Genomic DNA, 14,555 nt, shown 5'->3' on the forward strand with positions numbered 1-14,555 from the left:
GTTATATACATTATAGATATAATTTAACAGTATACTATGGAGACTATATCAAACCACAACCTATATAGAACAAAAGTAAGTTATTGAAATACAATAATAATTAAATGAAAATATTTTTGTTATGAAGTATAGAATTCTGTATGAATTCTATCATAGAACAATACTTTTTATTATGATTTAGTAATATTGTATTATAATTATATTTTAACCATGAATATCATAGATATTCTTAGAAAATAATATAAAAATAAATTATCATGTATAAATTTAATAATATTATTTTCTTAATGCATGTTATAAACTTCCATCAACCTGTGTGACTCGAATCTTTTATTGTTTTTTAGTTATGAGCAGTCATCAAAATCATTTATTATTACTGTTCTTATTCCTGCGGGTAATTAGATTTTAAATTTGTTTTTTTAATAAAACATAAACATTATACTGCTACTAGTAATATTTATTCACTTTAATTTATACTAAATATTATCAAAATATTATTATGGTAATCTATATTACTTGATATATTTTCACATAATAATAATAAAACATTTTATTATTAGTAAGTCACATTGATACACCAGCTGGAATAAAACTGATACCTATAAAAGATGGCAAACCATTGGTTAAATTCAGTAAGCAAAGATACATATTATAATTAATGAATAGTGTATGAATTAGTTTCAACAATTTATATTTCTTATCATTGATTAAAACATACTAATAGATTATATAAAATAATATATAAGTGTATTGGGTCAATTACCAGAATTGACTTTTATGACATATCATAATTTTATTCATGAATAAGTACAGTAGTTATAATTAAGGACAATACTTGTATGCATTTGATATTTTTATTGATTGGTCAAAAAAATAGCTAGTTTATACCAAAATTTGTTTCATAACTAAATGATGCTGTATATGAAATTTTATTTTACATATTTTTGCATATTATGGTACTTTTTCATTTTCAGGACATATTTTAGGATTTTTTACACTTTAAGAGCATATTTATGATTTAATCAAGAATCACTAATTATTTATTTCACTCCTAAAAGTTATTATGGATAATTGAACTTTTTAATAAAAATAAGTAAGATAGGTAATTATTCTTAATCGATAACAGGAAATGTCCAATTGGTAATGCATAACAATATCACATAAATATGTAGTACAGTCGAGTCGCGATACCTAGAAAAACTTGACAACTTGAATTTTTTTTATCCCCCAAAAAATATAAATTATACATAATTTAATATAGATTTGAGTTAGATATCTCGAATAATACAAATTTCGAAGTGAATGTTTATCTCCCTTCTACTTCGAGTTATTGTGATTCGATTGTATTAATATGTTTTATCATACCTAACGTCCTCGTCAGTCGTGGTTCATACTCATGTGTTGCATTATTAAATTGATAAACAATTTCAAAATGCCAAAAGTGAAAACTTCTAATATTTTTTTAAAGCATATTTTAGTAATTCTTAGGGAATAACAGTATACATATATTATAGGTTTTTAGGGCATGTAATTGTTGCCCTAGTTATAATCTTTTGTAACATTTAAATTTAAAATTATAGCTTCAGAAATGAATTCTTCTTAACGACAAGCAGTAATTATGGCTAAGATGAACGATTTGCGGAATAAATATAATGCAATTCAAATATGGAAAAAAAAAATTATGAAGCAAAAAAAGAAAATGTCGAATACTGCTACTAAAAATAAAACTGTAGTGATTACAATTTTTGAGAAGAAAAATTGAGTCTAAAAAAATCTTAATACCTATTTACAGTAAATGAATATTTTTTAGATGTTTTTATAAAGTTTTTATTACAGTTTCAGGACATCTTTTAAATGTTTTAAAAATATTTTTGATTTTAAGAAGAATGCATTTATATAACAACTATTAATAACTTGGCATATATGTATACTTTCTATACAGCATAATACCACAAAATTCTGTTGATAACATTTTAAATTTCATTAATACATTACATTATCTATGAATAAAATTGTGTTTTTAATTGCTTTGTTCATCTTCAAAATTAAAATACAACTCTGATATTGAATACTGGTACAAAATTCTGTGATTAAGTAATCTAATACCTATAATATCAGGTAGAATAATAAATATGAACAAGATACATATACAAAAATAATTAACTAATAATACTATTATATTCAATTAGTGACTGCATTTAATAGAAAAAAAAACTTCTATAATAAATAGTTTACATTGTTGTAGCCTGTAGGTTGCTATACATTAAAAAATAATATATTTATATGAAAAGATTGAAGTACAAGAGTATATCTTAATAATATAGGTTTTATAGTTAAAATATAAAATTTGATAGGTTTAATTTATAAATTTAATTATTGTAAACTTTATTATATAATATTTATTAATTTATTGTTCAAGTACATTATGGTAAATAATGATTTTCTAACAGCTTTTATAGGAAATAAAAAATTAAGTAAATAAATCAGAGTTAGACAAACAATAAAATATTTGTAATTAATATGTAATGAATAATATATATTACCATTATTAGATAAGTAGATTACATAATATTATAATGTATTATTATATTGAATACCAGGATTCATTATCCATTAGTTAAATTAAATAAACAAGAAGTTTAAAAATAGTAATATAATAATGATTACCATAGTGTTTGACAATTATAGGATTTATAGGAATAACCTATATGATGAATAAAATAAAACTCATAGTTGCTTACTAAAAACAAAATGTATTATTTATGGAGTGTTGACTATTTTATTGTTATGTCTTAAACTTAAATAATATAAATTATATATTTATATAACAATGAATTAGAAGAACTCTAAAATATTCAATTTAAGTTTGTCTTAATTGTTATCAAGTAGTCTCTAAAATATTTTAAGGTAGTTCAATGCTTCTTGTTCTTGATATTTAATTATAATTTTGTTGTGTTGTCCAATATGGATATTTTAAATAATTTGTTATATTTTCAAGCCTGAATATTTTATAATAATAATTTTTTCATCTAATTTTAACTATTTGGTTCAATAAGACCTTTTTTTTCAATATTACAGTCCTTAATCTATACTTAACATATACTCTACGCATAGTCATGTATACACACATTTTTTACATAAAAGGAAAACTCTCATATTCACACTCCGAATTTAATTTACACGTTAATGAAGATATATATAAAGTGATGAGCTAAGAATATCAATTTAAATACCATATATTAATTTGTATATTAAATTAGAACAACATATCTTATTTTTAACTCATTACAATACTATTAATACGTCTTATAATACATTTATAATAGGTACTTGTATAAATTAAATCAAACATTTAATTAATAAACAAAAAAATAAATATATTAAGAATCACAGAATAGAAGAACAATTTGATAAATACAGTGGACTGTGCTTACAAAAATTATTCAATATTGATTTTTTTTTATTATTAAATATAGACTTTTTATCGATTATAGATTTTATATTAAGATTTTTTTTTTATTAGATTTGTTTTATGAAATATAGATTTTGTTATAAAGTAGAATTTTTCTACAAAAATGCTTTTATTCAATATTGATTTTTTTATCATACAGATTTTAAATCAAATATAGTTTTTATTTAAATATGCTTTTTTTATTATTTTTATTTATTCTATGTGTTAACACATAAAATTTCAATAAAAATAAGCAGTTAAAAGAAAAATAACTTAAATAAAAAAAAATCTTAATACACAATCTATATATGAAAAAAAAAAATCAAAATTCAATAAAAAATTCTATTTTATATCAAAATCTATATTCAATAAAAATTAAAAAAGAACAATATCTATTTGATAAATACAGTGGACTGTGCTTACCAAAAATTAAATTGTAATGATATATGTTTGAGCACATGTAGAGAATGTAAACAAGGCTGTTTACATGTACCTTGTAGCGAGATTTGCTACAAGATAAGCCCTTATCTAATTTTAACTATTTGGTCTCTTTCAATTAGACCTTTTTTTTCAATATTACAGTCCTCTTTTTTTGAATTATATAAATAAAACCCTCTTTAAAAATAATGTGTTGTATTTTTAAGATAGCAAAGAATTATTAAGTAAATGTCAATCAAAGAATGATTTAGATTTATATTTCACCAATAAAAATAGAAGTTATAGTTTTTTAATAACTTAAAATTCAATCAACAATATTTTAGTAATATGTAATACGATTAAGATTTGTTGGTAATGCCATTTAAATGTTGTAACATAAATTTCTTTTTATTTTCATAATTAATTTTCCTAACATAATATAGATAATATAATTATTAATTTAATTAATTGAAATATGGATTTTGTTTTAAATTTTGAACAAATAAATATATACATTTAAATTGTATTCTCAAATATGTATGTTATTTAATGACAATAATAATATTACGGTACTATAAACGGTATATTATTTTTATATGTATGTATAAAATTAAAGAGTTATTCATTTTTAAAATGAGTTATTTATTCATTTTGTTTGTTTTACATTTCGGACAGAACCATTTTCCTTTGGGCTCGGTAGTTACATTAACACATCCAAAATGGAACCATTCAATTGGACACTAAAATAAAAATAAGGCATAATTAAAAATTTGTTCCATACAAAAATTAAACAATGTAACAATGTTTTTAATACAAATAGAATGATATCGTCACAAATCACAATATTATATAATAACTATGTAAATAAAAGTAATAAATGTATTAATAATTAATTAATTAAAATTAAAATGCTTACACATGAGTTATCGCAGGCTATCATTTTACCATAAGAAATTTGTTTGCATAAACAGTATGTTTGTTCATTTGAATCGACGGGCATTTCTGATTCTTCAGGCGAAAGGGCAACTCCAGCATTATCTAATGAACCATTCAGGGGACCAGTCTCTTCTTTATCATATACACTATTGGTAGCATTTGTTGGACGAATAACACCGACTAAAGGTGTTTTGCTAGTTGCTGTAATATTCATTTTTGTAACATCTGAAAAATGTTGATAATTATTATACTATTTAGATTTACCTCAACAAGACTAAAATGATGTTTTGTCTATTAACCTTTTTGAATTATTTTCTTTTCAGATATTTTGTAAGGTGTTGTTTCTTCTTCCCTTGATGTACTCGGCTTGTTCCAAATTTCATCGACTAAAGCAATACACATAAAGAGATGAAAAAACACTCAACAACACTAAAATGATGTTTTGTCTATTAACCTTTTTGAATTATTTTCTTTTCAGATATTTTGTAAGGTGTTGTTTCTTCTTCCCTTGATGTACTCGGCTTGTTCCAAATTTCATCGACTAAAGCAATACACATAAAGAGATGAAAAAACACTCAACAACACTAAAATTATGTTTTGTCTATTAACCTTTTTGAATTATTTTCTTTTCAGATATTTTGTAAGGTGTTGTTTCTTCTTCCCTTGATGTACTCGGCTTGTTCCAAATTTCATCGACTAAAGCAATACACATAAAGAGATGAAAAAACACTCAACAACACTAAAATGATGTTTTGTCTATTAACCTTTTTGAATTATTTTCTTTTCAGATATTTTGTAAGGTGTTGTTTCTTCTTCCCTTGATGTACTCGGCTTGTTCCAAATTTCATCGACTAAAGCAATACACATAAAGAGATGAAAAAACACTCAACAACACTAAAATGATGTTTTGTCTATTAACCTTTTTGAATTATTTTCTTTTCAGATATTTTGTAAGGTGTTGTTTCTTCTTCCCTTGATGTACTCGGCTTGTTCCAAATTTCATCGACTAAAGCAATACACATAAAGAGATGACCAAACACATTAAAACCATAGTATAATACAATATATTATAGAACACCTACTTTGTTGTACGCCTTCTTCAATATTTTTTGCGCCACTTGCTCTGTTATAAATGTTTTTTTCTAACCTTGCTTTACCTAAATCCAATTTCTTCTCATTTTCATTGAACTGAAAGGTACAATTATGTAGAATAACTCTAGGGGTATGTAAATAACTCAAAATCAACATACCTCATCATAAGTTTGAACAGCCAGTTTAACTTTGTCTTCAGCATGTTCTATCACTTCGTTAAGTAAACATAGTATTGAGTTTAAATATTCGCTTTTTTCGTTTGTCGTTAAGACTTTTATTCTTGACAGAAAATCGTTCTGTAATTTGTGAGCGTTACGCACCTTTTCTTTAGCTTTCTTTTCGATATGTCGCATCGTAGTGAAGTTTTTTTCTAACTCGACGGGAACATCCTTCAACGCTAAAATATCACTATGTTAGTATTTCATTGAAATGCAAAACTGATAATAAACTTACACTCCATAATGTCATCTGAGGATTGCGCTGAAGCCATTATTGTTATTTAATTTTTTAATCGAAAAATAAAAAAAAAACTATAAGTAAACAACAATCTGGTATTTGTTGTGTATAATCATGGACTAGACTGTACTGTCGTCGTCATGGTCGTGGGGGGGGGGAGGGTAGTAGAAAAACGGTCCTCGAATGTTAGGTTAGGTATTGTAAGGCATCGTTTAATAATTGTCTTAAAATCATGAAATAAAAAAATTGACTCCAATCGTACATATCAACATAAAATTCAAACTGTTATTAATGTTGTGACCAACAAAGGAATTTAATATATTATGTTATATATGACAAATATTTATTTTCTAGTTCAAATATTATCGTATAATTTATTTTCTGGTTCGAACATTGTTACTTGTTAGTTTTTAAGAATTTTTAAAAACTAATATTTTATATTATGAAAAATGGTTTCCGATGCTGAATACCGCTAAGATCAATTCAATTTCAGTGGAATACCTTCATATTCCCTTTGGTGCTTGACAAATCAGGAATGAAAATATATATTTTCAACATTTTAATAATCTTGCTTGATGGAAATATAATATAGCCTTTTCGCCCTTCTCTCCAAATTGTATTAAAATATTAAACTAAGCCATTCCAGATTTGTATAGAATTTAGTTTTACTTTTTAAAGAAGTTTACAATATATAAAAAATTAATTGGAAAATTAATTACTTTATAGTTACGAAAAATAATTAATAATGTGTGTATTTTTTTATATTTTATATTTTTGTATTTTGTATTTTATTTTTTGGTATCATAGATATTGTAATTCATATTTTTATGTGTACACCTACAGCAAACTGTTCAACAGAACGTTCATTTTCATGTTTAATACGAATAAAACGTACTTGCGTTCACAAATAAAACAAAAAAGATTAAACAGCATGGCAATTGTCAATTCTAACAATTGAGTCAAGTCTTCTTGTTTCATTATCATATGAAAATATTATAAAATCATTTGCAAATCAAAAAGCAAAACGTCACACGTCAACTTTTAAAATTAAAATAGTGAAGTTAAGTTTAGATGTAGTATAGATTAGTTACGATGTTAAAGTTAAACATCTGTTTTGTATGCCTTTTAATTTATATTAATTAAGAACACGTGTAAATTGTATGCCTATGTAGAAAATAATAAATGGTTTTATTGTAAAAATATTTAATTAATATAGTTTTTATCCTCACGCTAATTGTTAGCATTAGGCAACCAAACTTAACACTGATGCATTTTGCCATTTTGTACGGGCAACGAAGTGCACGGCTAGAGCTATATATTATATAGATAATAGTACAACGTATTAAGTAGTAATAACTAATAAGTTATATTGATATAGGTACCTACCTGATATTTGTTGACATAAAGGTTTATTTTCATTTTTTTGGTAACGAATAGCTTTTACTATTCCAGTAGAAACGACATTGTAAAATTACTTATTAATTTATAATTTATAGGATAAATAAGAAATAAGTTTTTTTGCAATAGCTATTAGCTGCTATGTTTTGACTATAATTAGGTAATAGATGATTACGACACTATTTTTTCAATTAAAACATTAGGACCATAAGGTATATAGTACTTCTAAGTTCTAACAATATTTTAGTGACACTACTATCCCCGTCACCTGGAAAATAAATGCAATTTTAAACTAAAAAACCGGGGACTTGAATTTAAAAAATGTATAAAAAAAATTATATTATGAGAAAAATACATTAATATCTCTTTATAGTGGATACTCTAAATAACGGTCAAATTATAAGATAAAATATGTACTGCAAGTGCGTGGTTTTTGTCCAAATTATTTATGGCAGTTTATAGTTAGGTATCTTATTGAACTTAAAATACTATTAATATTTTTAATTTCAATAAACACATATATAAACATGTTTATAATATACACCACTTTTAAATTAAAAATTTTTCATACATAGGTACGTGTTAAGTAAATAGCTGTAGTATGGTATAATTTTCAAAATATTTTGACTTTTTGAAACGCTATTTTCAGTTATATGACATATTGACATTTATTTTTTTTCTAGGTATATATTGATAAATACATTTTTGCTCTTTTAAATAGCTTGAAAATTGACACAAAGTTGCTTATAGGTTGTTCTTGATTATTGAAAAATATTAATGATACATTATTGCAATTTTTTTTTTTTAGAAGCATGAAATTAAAATGTTCACAAAATGTATCAAAATCACACGTTATTTTGTAATTTTGTAGTAAAAATCTAAATAATATTCAATTCTTTTTAGTAGGCTTAAAATTGCTATATAACTTACCTCATAAATAGCTTATTCTCAAACCTAAGACCAAAAAAAATGTGCATTATGCACAATGTAAGTGTAAGTTCAATGTTTGATGAACAATTGATTAACAATTTTAATTATTTTATTTTTTTGTACCTAAAATCTTATTTTTGGGGAATTAAAACTTGTATGTATATTGTTGTGTTTTATATACCTACATAAAGATGTTATGAAATATTATGTAGATTAACTTTAAGGTATTGCTTATATTTATTGATACCTATTTATTTATTAAACCTGCAGTGCTAATATGTTATTAGAATCAGACTAAATCACTTAATCACACTAGTACGCTACCATAATACTCATGAACTAAGAAGTTAATATTTTTCTTAGTTCGTGCATAATACAAAAAGGTAGTAAAATACATAAAAAAAATATACAGATATTGGCATATACCTTATATTCATAGACCGGCCTTGCAAACAATACGCGTCGTGAGCCGTGATAGAGGCTGCGATTAAGCGACCGATTGACCGATGCACAGACACAATTTCATGCGCATACAGAAATTGTGTCTGTTATCGCCAGTTACAATAACACTCTCATAATACGTAGATCTTTTATTGTATGCACAATCATTTTTATATCGCCTTCTATCGCGGTTCAGATCACGGACTAAGATATCTTATTCTATACATTATATCTATGTCAGCGGTTCAGATTTTAAATCACAGGACCGGTCTATGATTGTAGCCTTTAGGTGCATTTTACTAGTAAAATCCTATGGGTATTTTCTATAATTTAAATGTTTCAATTATCGCCTTTAATAATATGTAATATACAATATTATGCAAGTTGGTAAGTAAGATTATGTCTACACATTTTCTTTATTATTTCTATATTACTGTCTGCAAGTGTATTAACAAATATTATGTTTATTGTAGTTTGGTTTATTAAAATCCTTCTTACCTTTTTTTTTTTTTATTCGGGTAGCTATATAAGATAGACATTATATGGTTTTTTTATTTAAAAAACTTATACAATGTAAATGCAATTTTTATTCATTAATACATAAATTTCAAAACAATATTTATTCCTTGATTACCTTATGTCTCAATTTAAAACAAAAAACAGTATCTCCATTTTCAATTCCAAGTCTTTCTGAAGTATGTCTTTTGTTAATACGTGTACCATCATCATACACAAATCTTAGAGTATCCAATTTATGACCCTAAACAATAACAATTTTGAATAAATTATAAACATTAAACCAGCACATAAGTTAAGTTAATAACAGTTATACATATAAATTAATAAATATTTATATATAGTATATACATAGGTATAATGTACATATATATCAATATTTACAATTAAATTAACATACATTTTTTAAATATGATTAACCTATGTCTTAGGTAAACATTATTGTATTAGTACACCATTTAAAATAACGCCACACAACTGTTTTTCTTTATCTTAAAAATGTGTAACTTTTCGAGTTTACGCTTAGCAGTTCACACAAAACTTATTCAGTTATAATGTCAGTGAATTGAGTATTGATATTAAACTTAATTTCAATATTTTAATTTTATAACAAGTCATAAGAGTGTAAAAATTACAATACATTTTAAAATGATCATAATTTGCTTAAAATATAAATTTTTAAAATTATATAAAATAAATCACTTCAACAAAACGTAGATAATGTTTGTTATCTTTAATAATATAATGATCAATGCTTACATTAAAACAACTAACGCTAAACGTGAACTGCTAAACGTAAATCAGCCATGCATTTCTTAGTTGTTACAATGATACACTTGCACACTTGTATAACCTATCCCATCTGTTAATATTGATTTTTTGTATTAAATTCAAATTATATGGAAGTATTAAATGTTTAGTTGATATAAATATACCAAACTTATGTTTACTGCTACTTATTACATCTATTATTTACTGATAAAATATTAAGCATTGATTACATTGCTCAAAACTTACTTAATATTTTGTTTCTATAAAAATTCCTTAATGTAATTAAGGAAAAAGATAGTAAATTTGTACAATGTAATTGATGCCTTAGTGAATTTTTGATTAAAATAAATCTCATCAGTAAATACTTTTTAAATTATTATTTTTTGGCTATTTTCTATGAAATACATCCACTGGCATTGATATAGTTACAATTGCAATAAGCTGCTTTTAAATAGTTTATTACTTACAGTTTGATAGCTGTAATCAGCCATTAGCTTAATAAGCGGCGTTCTTTTTGATATTTTATACTCAATACTTGTGTTAATCATCCTTGAAATAACTTTTAACTTAATTTTCTTTTGAGTATTCTAAAATACAAAATATATTTATTAGTATTAATAGGAGTTTAAAAACTATTCTCTTTTTAAAGAAATATACAATTATATAATTAAGCACAATTAGTATATGTGAGTTGAGAATTAAGAAACATTAGAGTTGCGCGAGTAAAGAGCCATTCACTATTAGGAATTAACTTGGAATTTAAGTTATGGGCTTATTAAGTTAAAACGTCTCTACACCATTTTCTTTTGACTCTTTGAACTAATTAAGTAACTAATGAAACTAGATTTTTGTGAATCTCGTTCAAATCACGATGATGACTAGCGAGAGTGTTGAACTAGCTAACAAGCATCAAAGTTATTATTTGTCAAGTCATGCATTTAGTGGCACAAAGTGTTTTAGTTTTCAGTGGTAATGTTCTATTGTGATGTCATTTAAACACCATTCTGATTCATTATGATTCAATATATATATTAATAATTTCCAACCCTAGTCTTGTTAGAGCCGTTAGAGGGTCATCATTGCTTAATCTATGTTTTTTGGTCTTGTGTTCCTGTGAGATACAAATCAGTAAACCACCTTATGTGAATTCATACTGTTTTGTTTGTAATATCTGTGCATATTTTGCCTTACTAATATTGTTTTCCCATTCTACGATGGTCTAATTACCAACAATTATTTTGTGATTTAACATGTAATTTATACATAGAGGCAGTATTGAAAAGTTGTTATTATCTATTATATTATTGTATTAGCTATGTAACTAGCCAAAAAGACTAATTATTTTAGTTAATTATTTTTATACATATTAAATACATTTAAGGTTTTCTATTTATTAATAGTTGTACATTTATTGTACATTAATAAACAAACAATGTACCTAAAATGATTTAGTTAACACAAAAAAATATATATTTATATTCAAAACTCATGTTTTCATCTTTATAGTGATATGTACAGATTTTGATATTTTTTGTAGTTTTGTGTAATGTGAAGTATGTCTTTGTTTAACATGACAAAAAGTATACAATTTGTGAAATACATTTTAAAAATTGGATTAAATAAATTATTTTATTAACCACAATAGTCATAATAGCATTTTATACAAATTAATGATTTATTAAATTGTTTATAGAAAAAAAAGAAGAAGTAGTAGTTAAAATAAAATCAACCACCATATTTTATTGAAAAATATGAGCACTTCGTTATCTTATAACTCTGGTGAACAAAGAGTACCTATAGGATTGATTAATTGTTAATTCATTAAATTTGTATATAATATTTTCCGGAATAATATCCAAAAATATTACAATGTAGAATAAACTAAAAATATTCAAATTAGGAAGATTAAATTAATATATCTTTTAAATTTCATGTTTCCTTATCAAGACAGTATACATTGCATTAAATAATATTTAAAAAAAATCGCATTCCTATTGTTTGTCAATTTTGTACAAGTATGTAATATGACAGGTGTATATTTAGCAGTTTATTTATAATTGATTTTGTTTTAATATTAGTGAATTTACATATTATTACATATTATCATACTTGGCTTTGATATTTTAATTTTATAATTAAAATATCAAATTATATAATATCAATTTTAATATAATGATTTAAATATCAAATTATATAATATCAATTTTAATATAATGATTTAAATATACTTAACTTGTATTTACAATTGAACTTTTCTTTGTTACTCGTATAGTATCGAGATTATTTAGTAATTTGAGATAGTAATAAACTAATAACCTAATAATAATCAATGTGATAGTGATGAAATTTAAAAATAATAAGGCCATGCAAGTGTTTTTACTAGTAAAATCCTATGGGTATTTTCTATAATTTAAATGTTTCAATTATCGCCTTTAATAATATGTAATATACAATATGCTAGTTGGTAAGTAAGATTATGTTTACACATTTTCTTTATTATTTCTGTATTATTGCAAATGTATTAGCAAATATTATGTTTATTGTAGTTAGGTCTTAAAATCCTTCTTTCTTTTCTTTTTTTTTTTTATTCGGGTAGCTATATAAGATAGACATAATATGGTTATTTTATTTAAAAATCTAATACAATGTGAATGCAATTTTTATTTATTAATACATAAAGTGCAAAACAATATTTATTCCTTAATTACCTTATGTCTCGATTTAAAACAAAAAACAGTATCTCCATTTTCAATTCCAAGACTTTCTGAAGTATGTCTTTTGGTAATAGATCGACCATCATACACAAATCTTAGAGTATTCAATTTATGACCCTAAACAATTACAATTTTGAATAAATTATAAACATTAAACTAGCACATAAGTTAAGTTAATTACAGTTATACATATAAATTAATAAATATATATACATAGGTATATTGTATAATATATATCAATATTTACAATTAAATACTCGAGTTTCCTCTAGTATTTACTAACTATTAATCAGCAGTTGACACAAAACTTGTTCAGTTATAATGTCAGTGAATTGAGTATTGACATTAAACTTAATTTCAATATTTTAATTTTATAACAAGTCATAAGAGTGTAAAAATTACAATACATTTTAAAATGATCATAATTTGCTTCAAATATAAATTTTTAAAATTATATAAAATAAATCACTTCAACAAAACGTAGACAATGTTTGTTATCTTTAATAATATAATGAATAATGATCAATGCTTACATTAAAACAACTAACGCTAAACGTGAACTGCTAAATGTAAATCAGCCATGCATTTCTTAGTTGTTACAATGATACACTTGCACACTTGTATAACCTATCCCATCTGTTAATATTGATTTTTTGTATTAAATTCAAATTATATGGAAATATTAAATGTTTAATTGATATAAATATACCAAACTTATGTTTACTGCTACTTATTACATCTATTATTTACTGATAAAATATTAAGCCTCGATTACATTGCTCAAAACTTACCTTATATTTTGTTTCTATAAAAATTCCTTAATGTAATTAAGGAAAAAGATAGTAAATTTGTACAATGTAATTGATGCCTTAGTGAATTATTGATTAAAATAAATCTCATCAGTAAATACTTTTTAAATTATTATTTTTTGACTATTTTCTATGAGATACAGCCACTGGAATTAATATAGTTACAATTGCAATAAGTTGCTTTTAAATAATTTATTACTTACAATTTGGCAGCTGTAAGTAGCCATTAGATTAATAAGCGGCGTTCTTTTTGATATGTTATACAGAATACTCTTTTCAATTATCGTGGAAACAACTTTTATTAAAATTGTCTTTTCAGTTTTCTAAAATACAAAATATATTTATTAGTATTAATAGCGGTTTAAAAGCTATTTTTTTTTTTTAAGAAATATACAATTATATAATTAAGCTCATTAAGTATATGTAAGATGTGAATAAAAAAACGATGATTTCACAGTTAAACTGGTTAGGAGTTGAAGTCGTGAAATAGTAATTTTAGGGTGGCGATGGCAGTGAGAAACGAGCGCAGCTATAGTAGACGCGTCCTATATCACTTGGCGCCATTACGACATGCCAAATCAAATATATTATATATTTTTTTGAACTCGCAACGCAATTTCGTAA

General features: G+C 24.0%; 1 protein-coding gene across 1 annotated transcript; it reads right to left on the reverse strand.

The window, feature by feature from the left end:
• Nucleotides 1-4,389: 4,389 nt before the first annotated feature.
• On the reverse strand, nucleotides 4,390-6,482 carry LOC132932023 (inhibitor of growth protein 3-like). Its single transcript, XM_060998192.1, has 10 exons — nucleotides 6,350-6,482; nucleotides 6,055-6,293; nucleotides 5,887-5,992; nucleotides 5,724-5,810; nucleotides 5,569-5,655; nucleotides 5,414-5,500; nucleotides 5,259-5,345; nucleotides 5,104-5,190; nucleotides 4,785-5,029; nucleotides 4,390-4,608 (listed from the first exon to the last, which is right to left on the reverse strand). Exons 1-10 carry the CDS (start codon nucleotides 6,384-6,386, stop codon nucleotides 4,507-4,509), a joined length of 1,164 nt encoding a protein of 387 aa, XP_060854175.1. The 5' UTR covers nucleotides 6,387-6,482; the 3' UTR covers nucleotides 4,390-4,506.
• Nucleotides 6,483-14,555: the final 8,073 nt, after the last annotated feature.

Source organism: Rhopalosiphum padi, chromosome 1 (genome assembly GCF_020882245.1).
Source record: "Rhopalosiphum padi isolate XX-2018 chromosome 1, ASM2088224v1, whole genome shotgun sequence".
Lineage (NCBI taxonomy): Eukaryota > Metazoa > Arthropoda > Insecta > Hemiptera > Aphididae > Rhopalosiphum > Rhopalosiphum padi.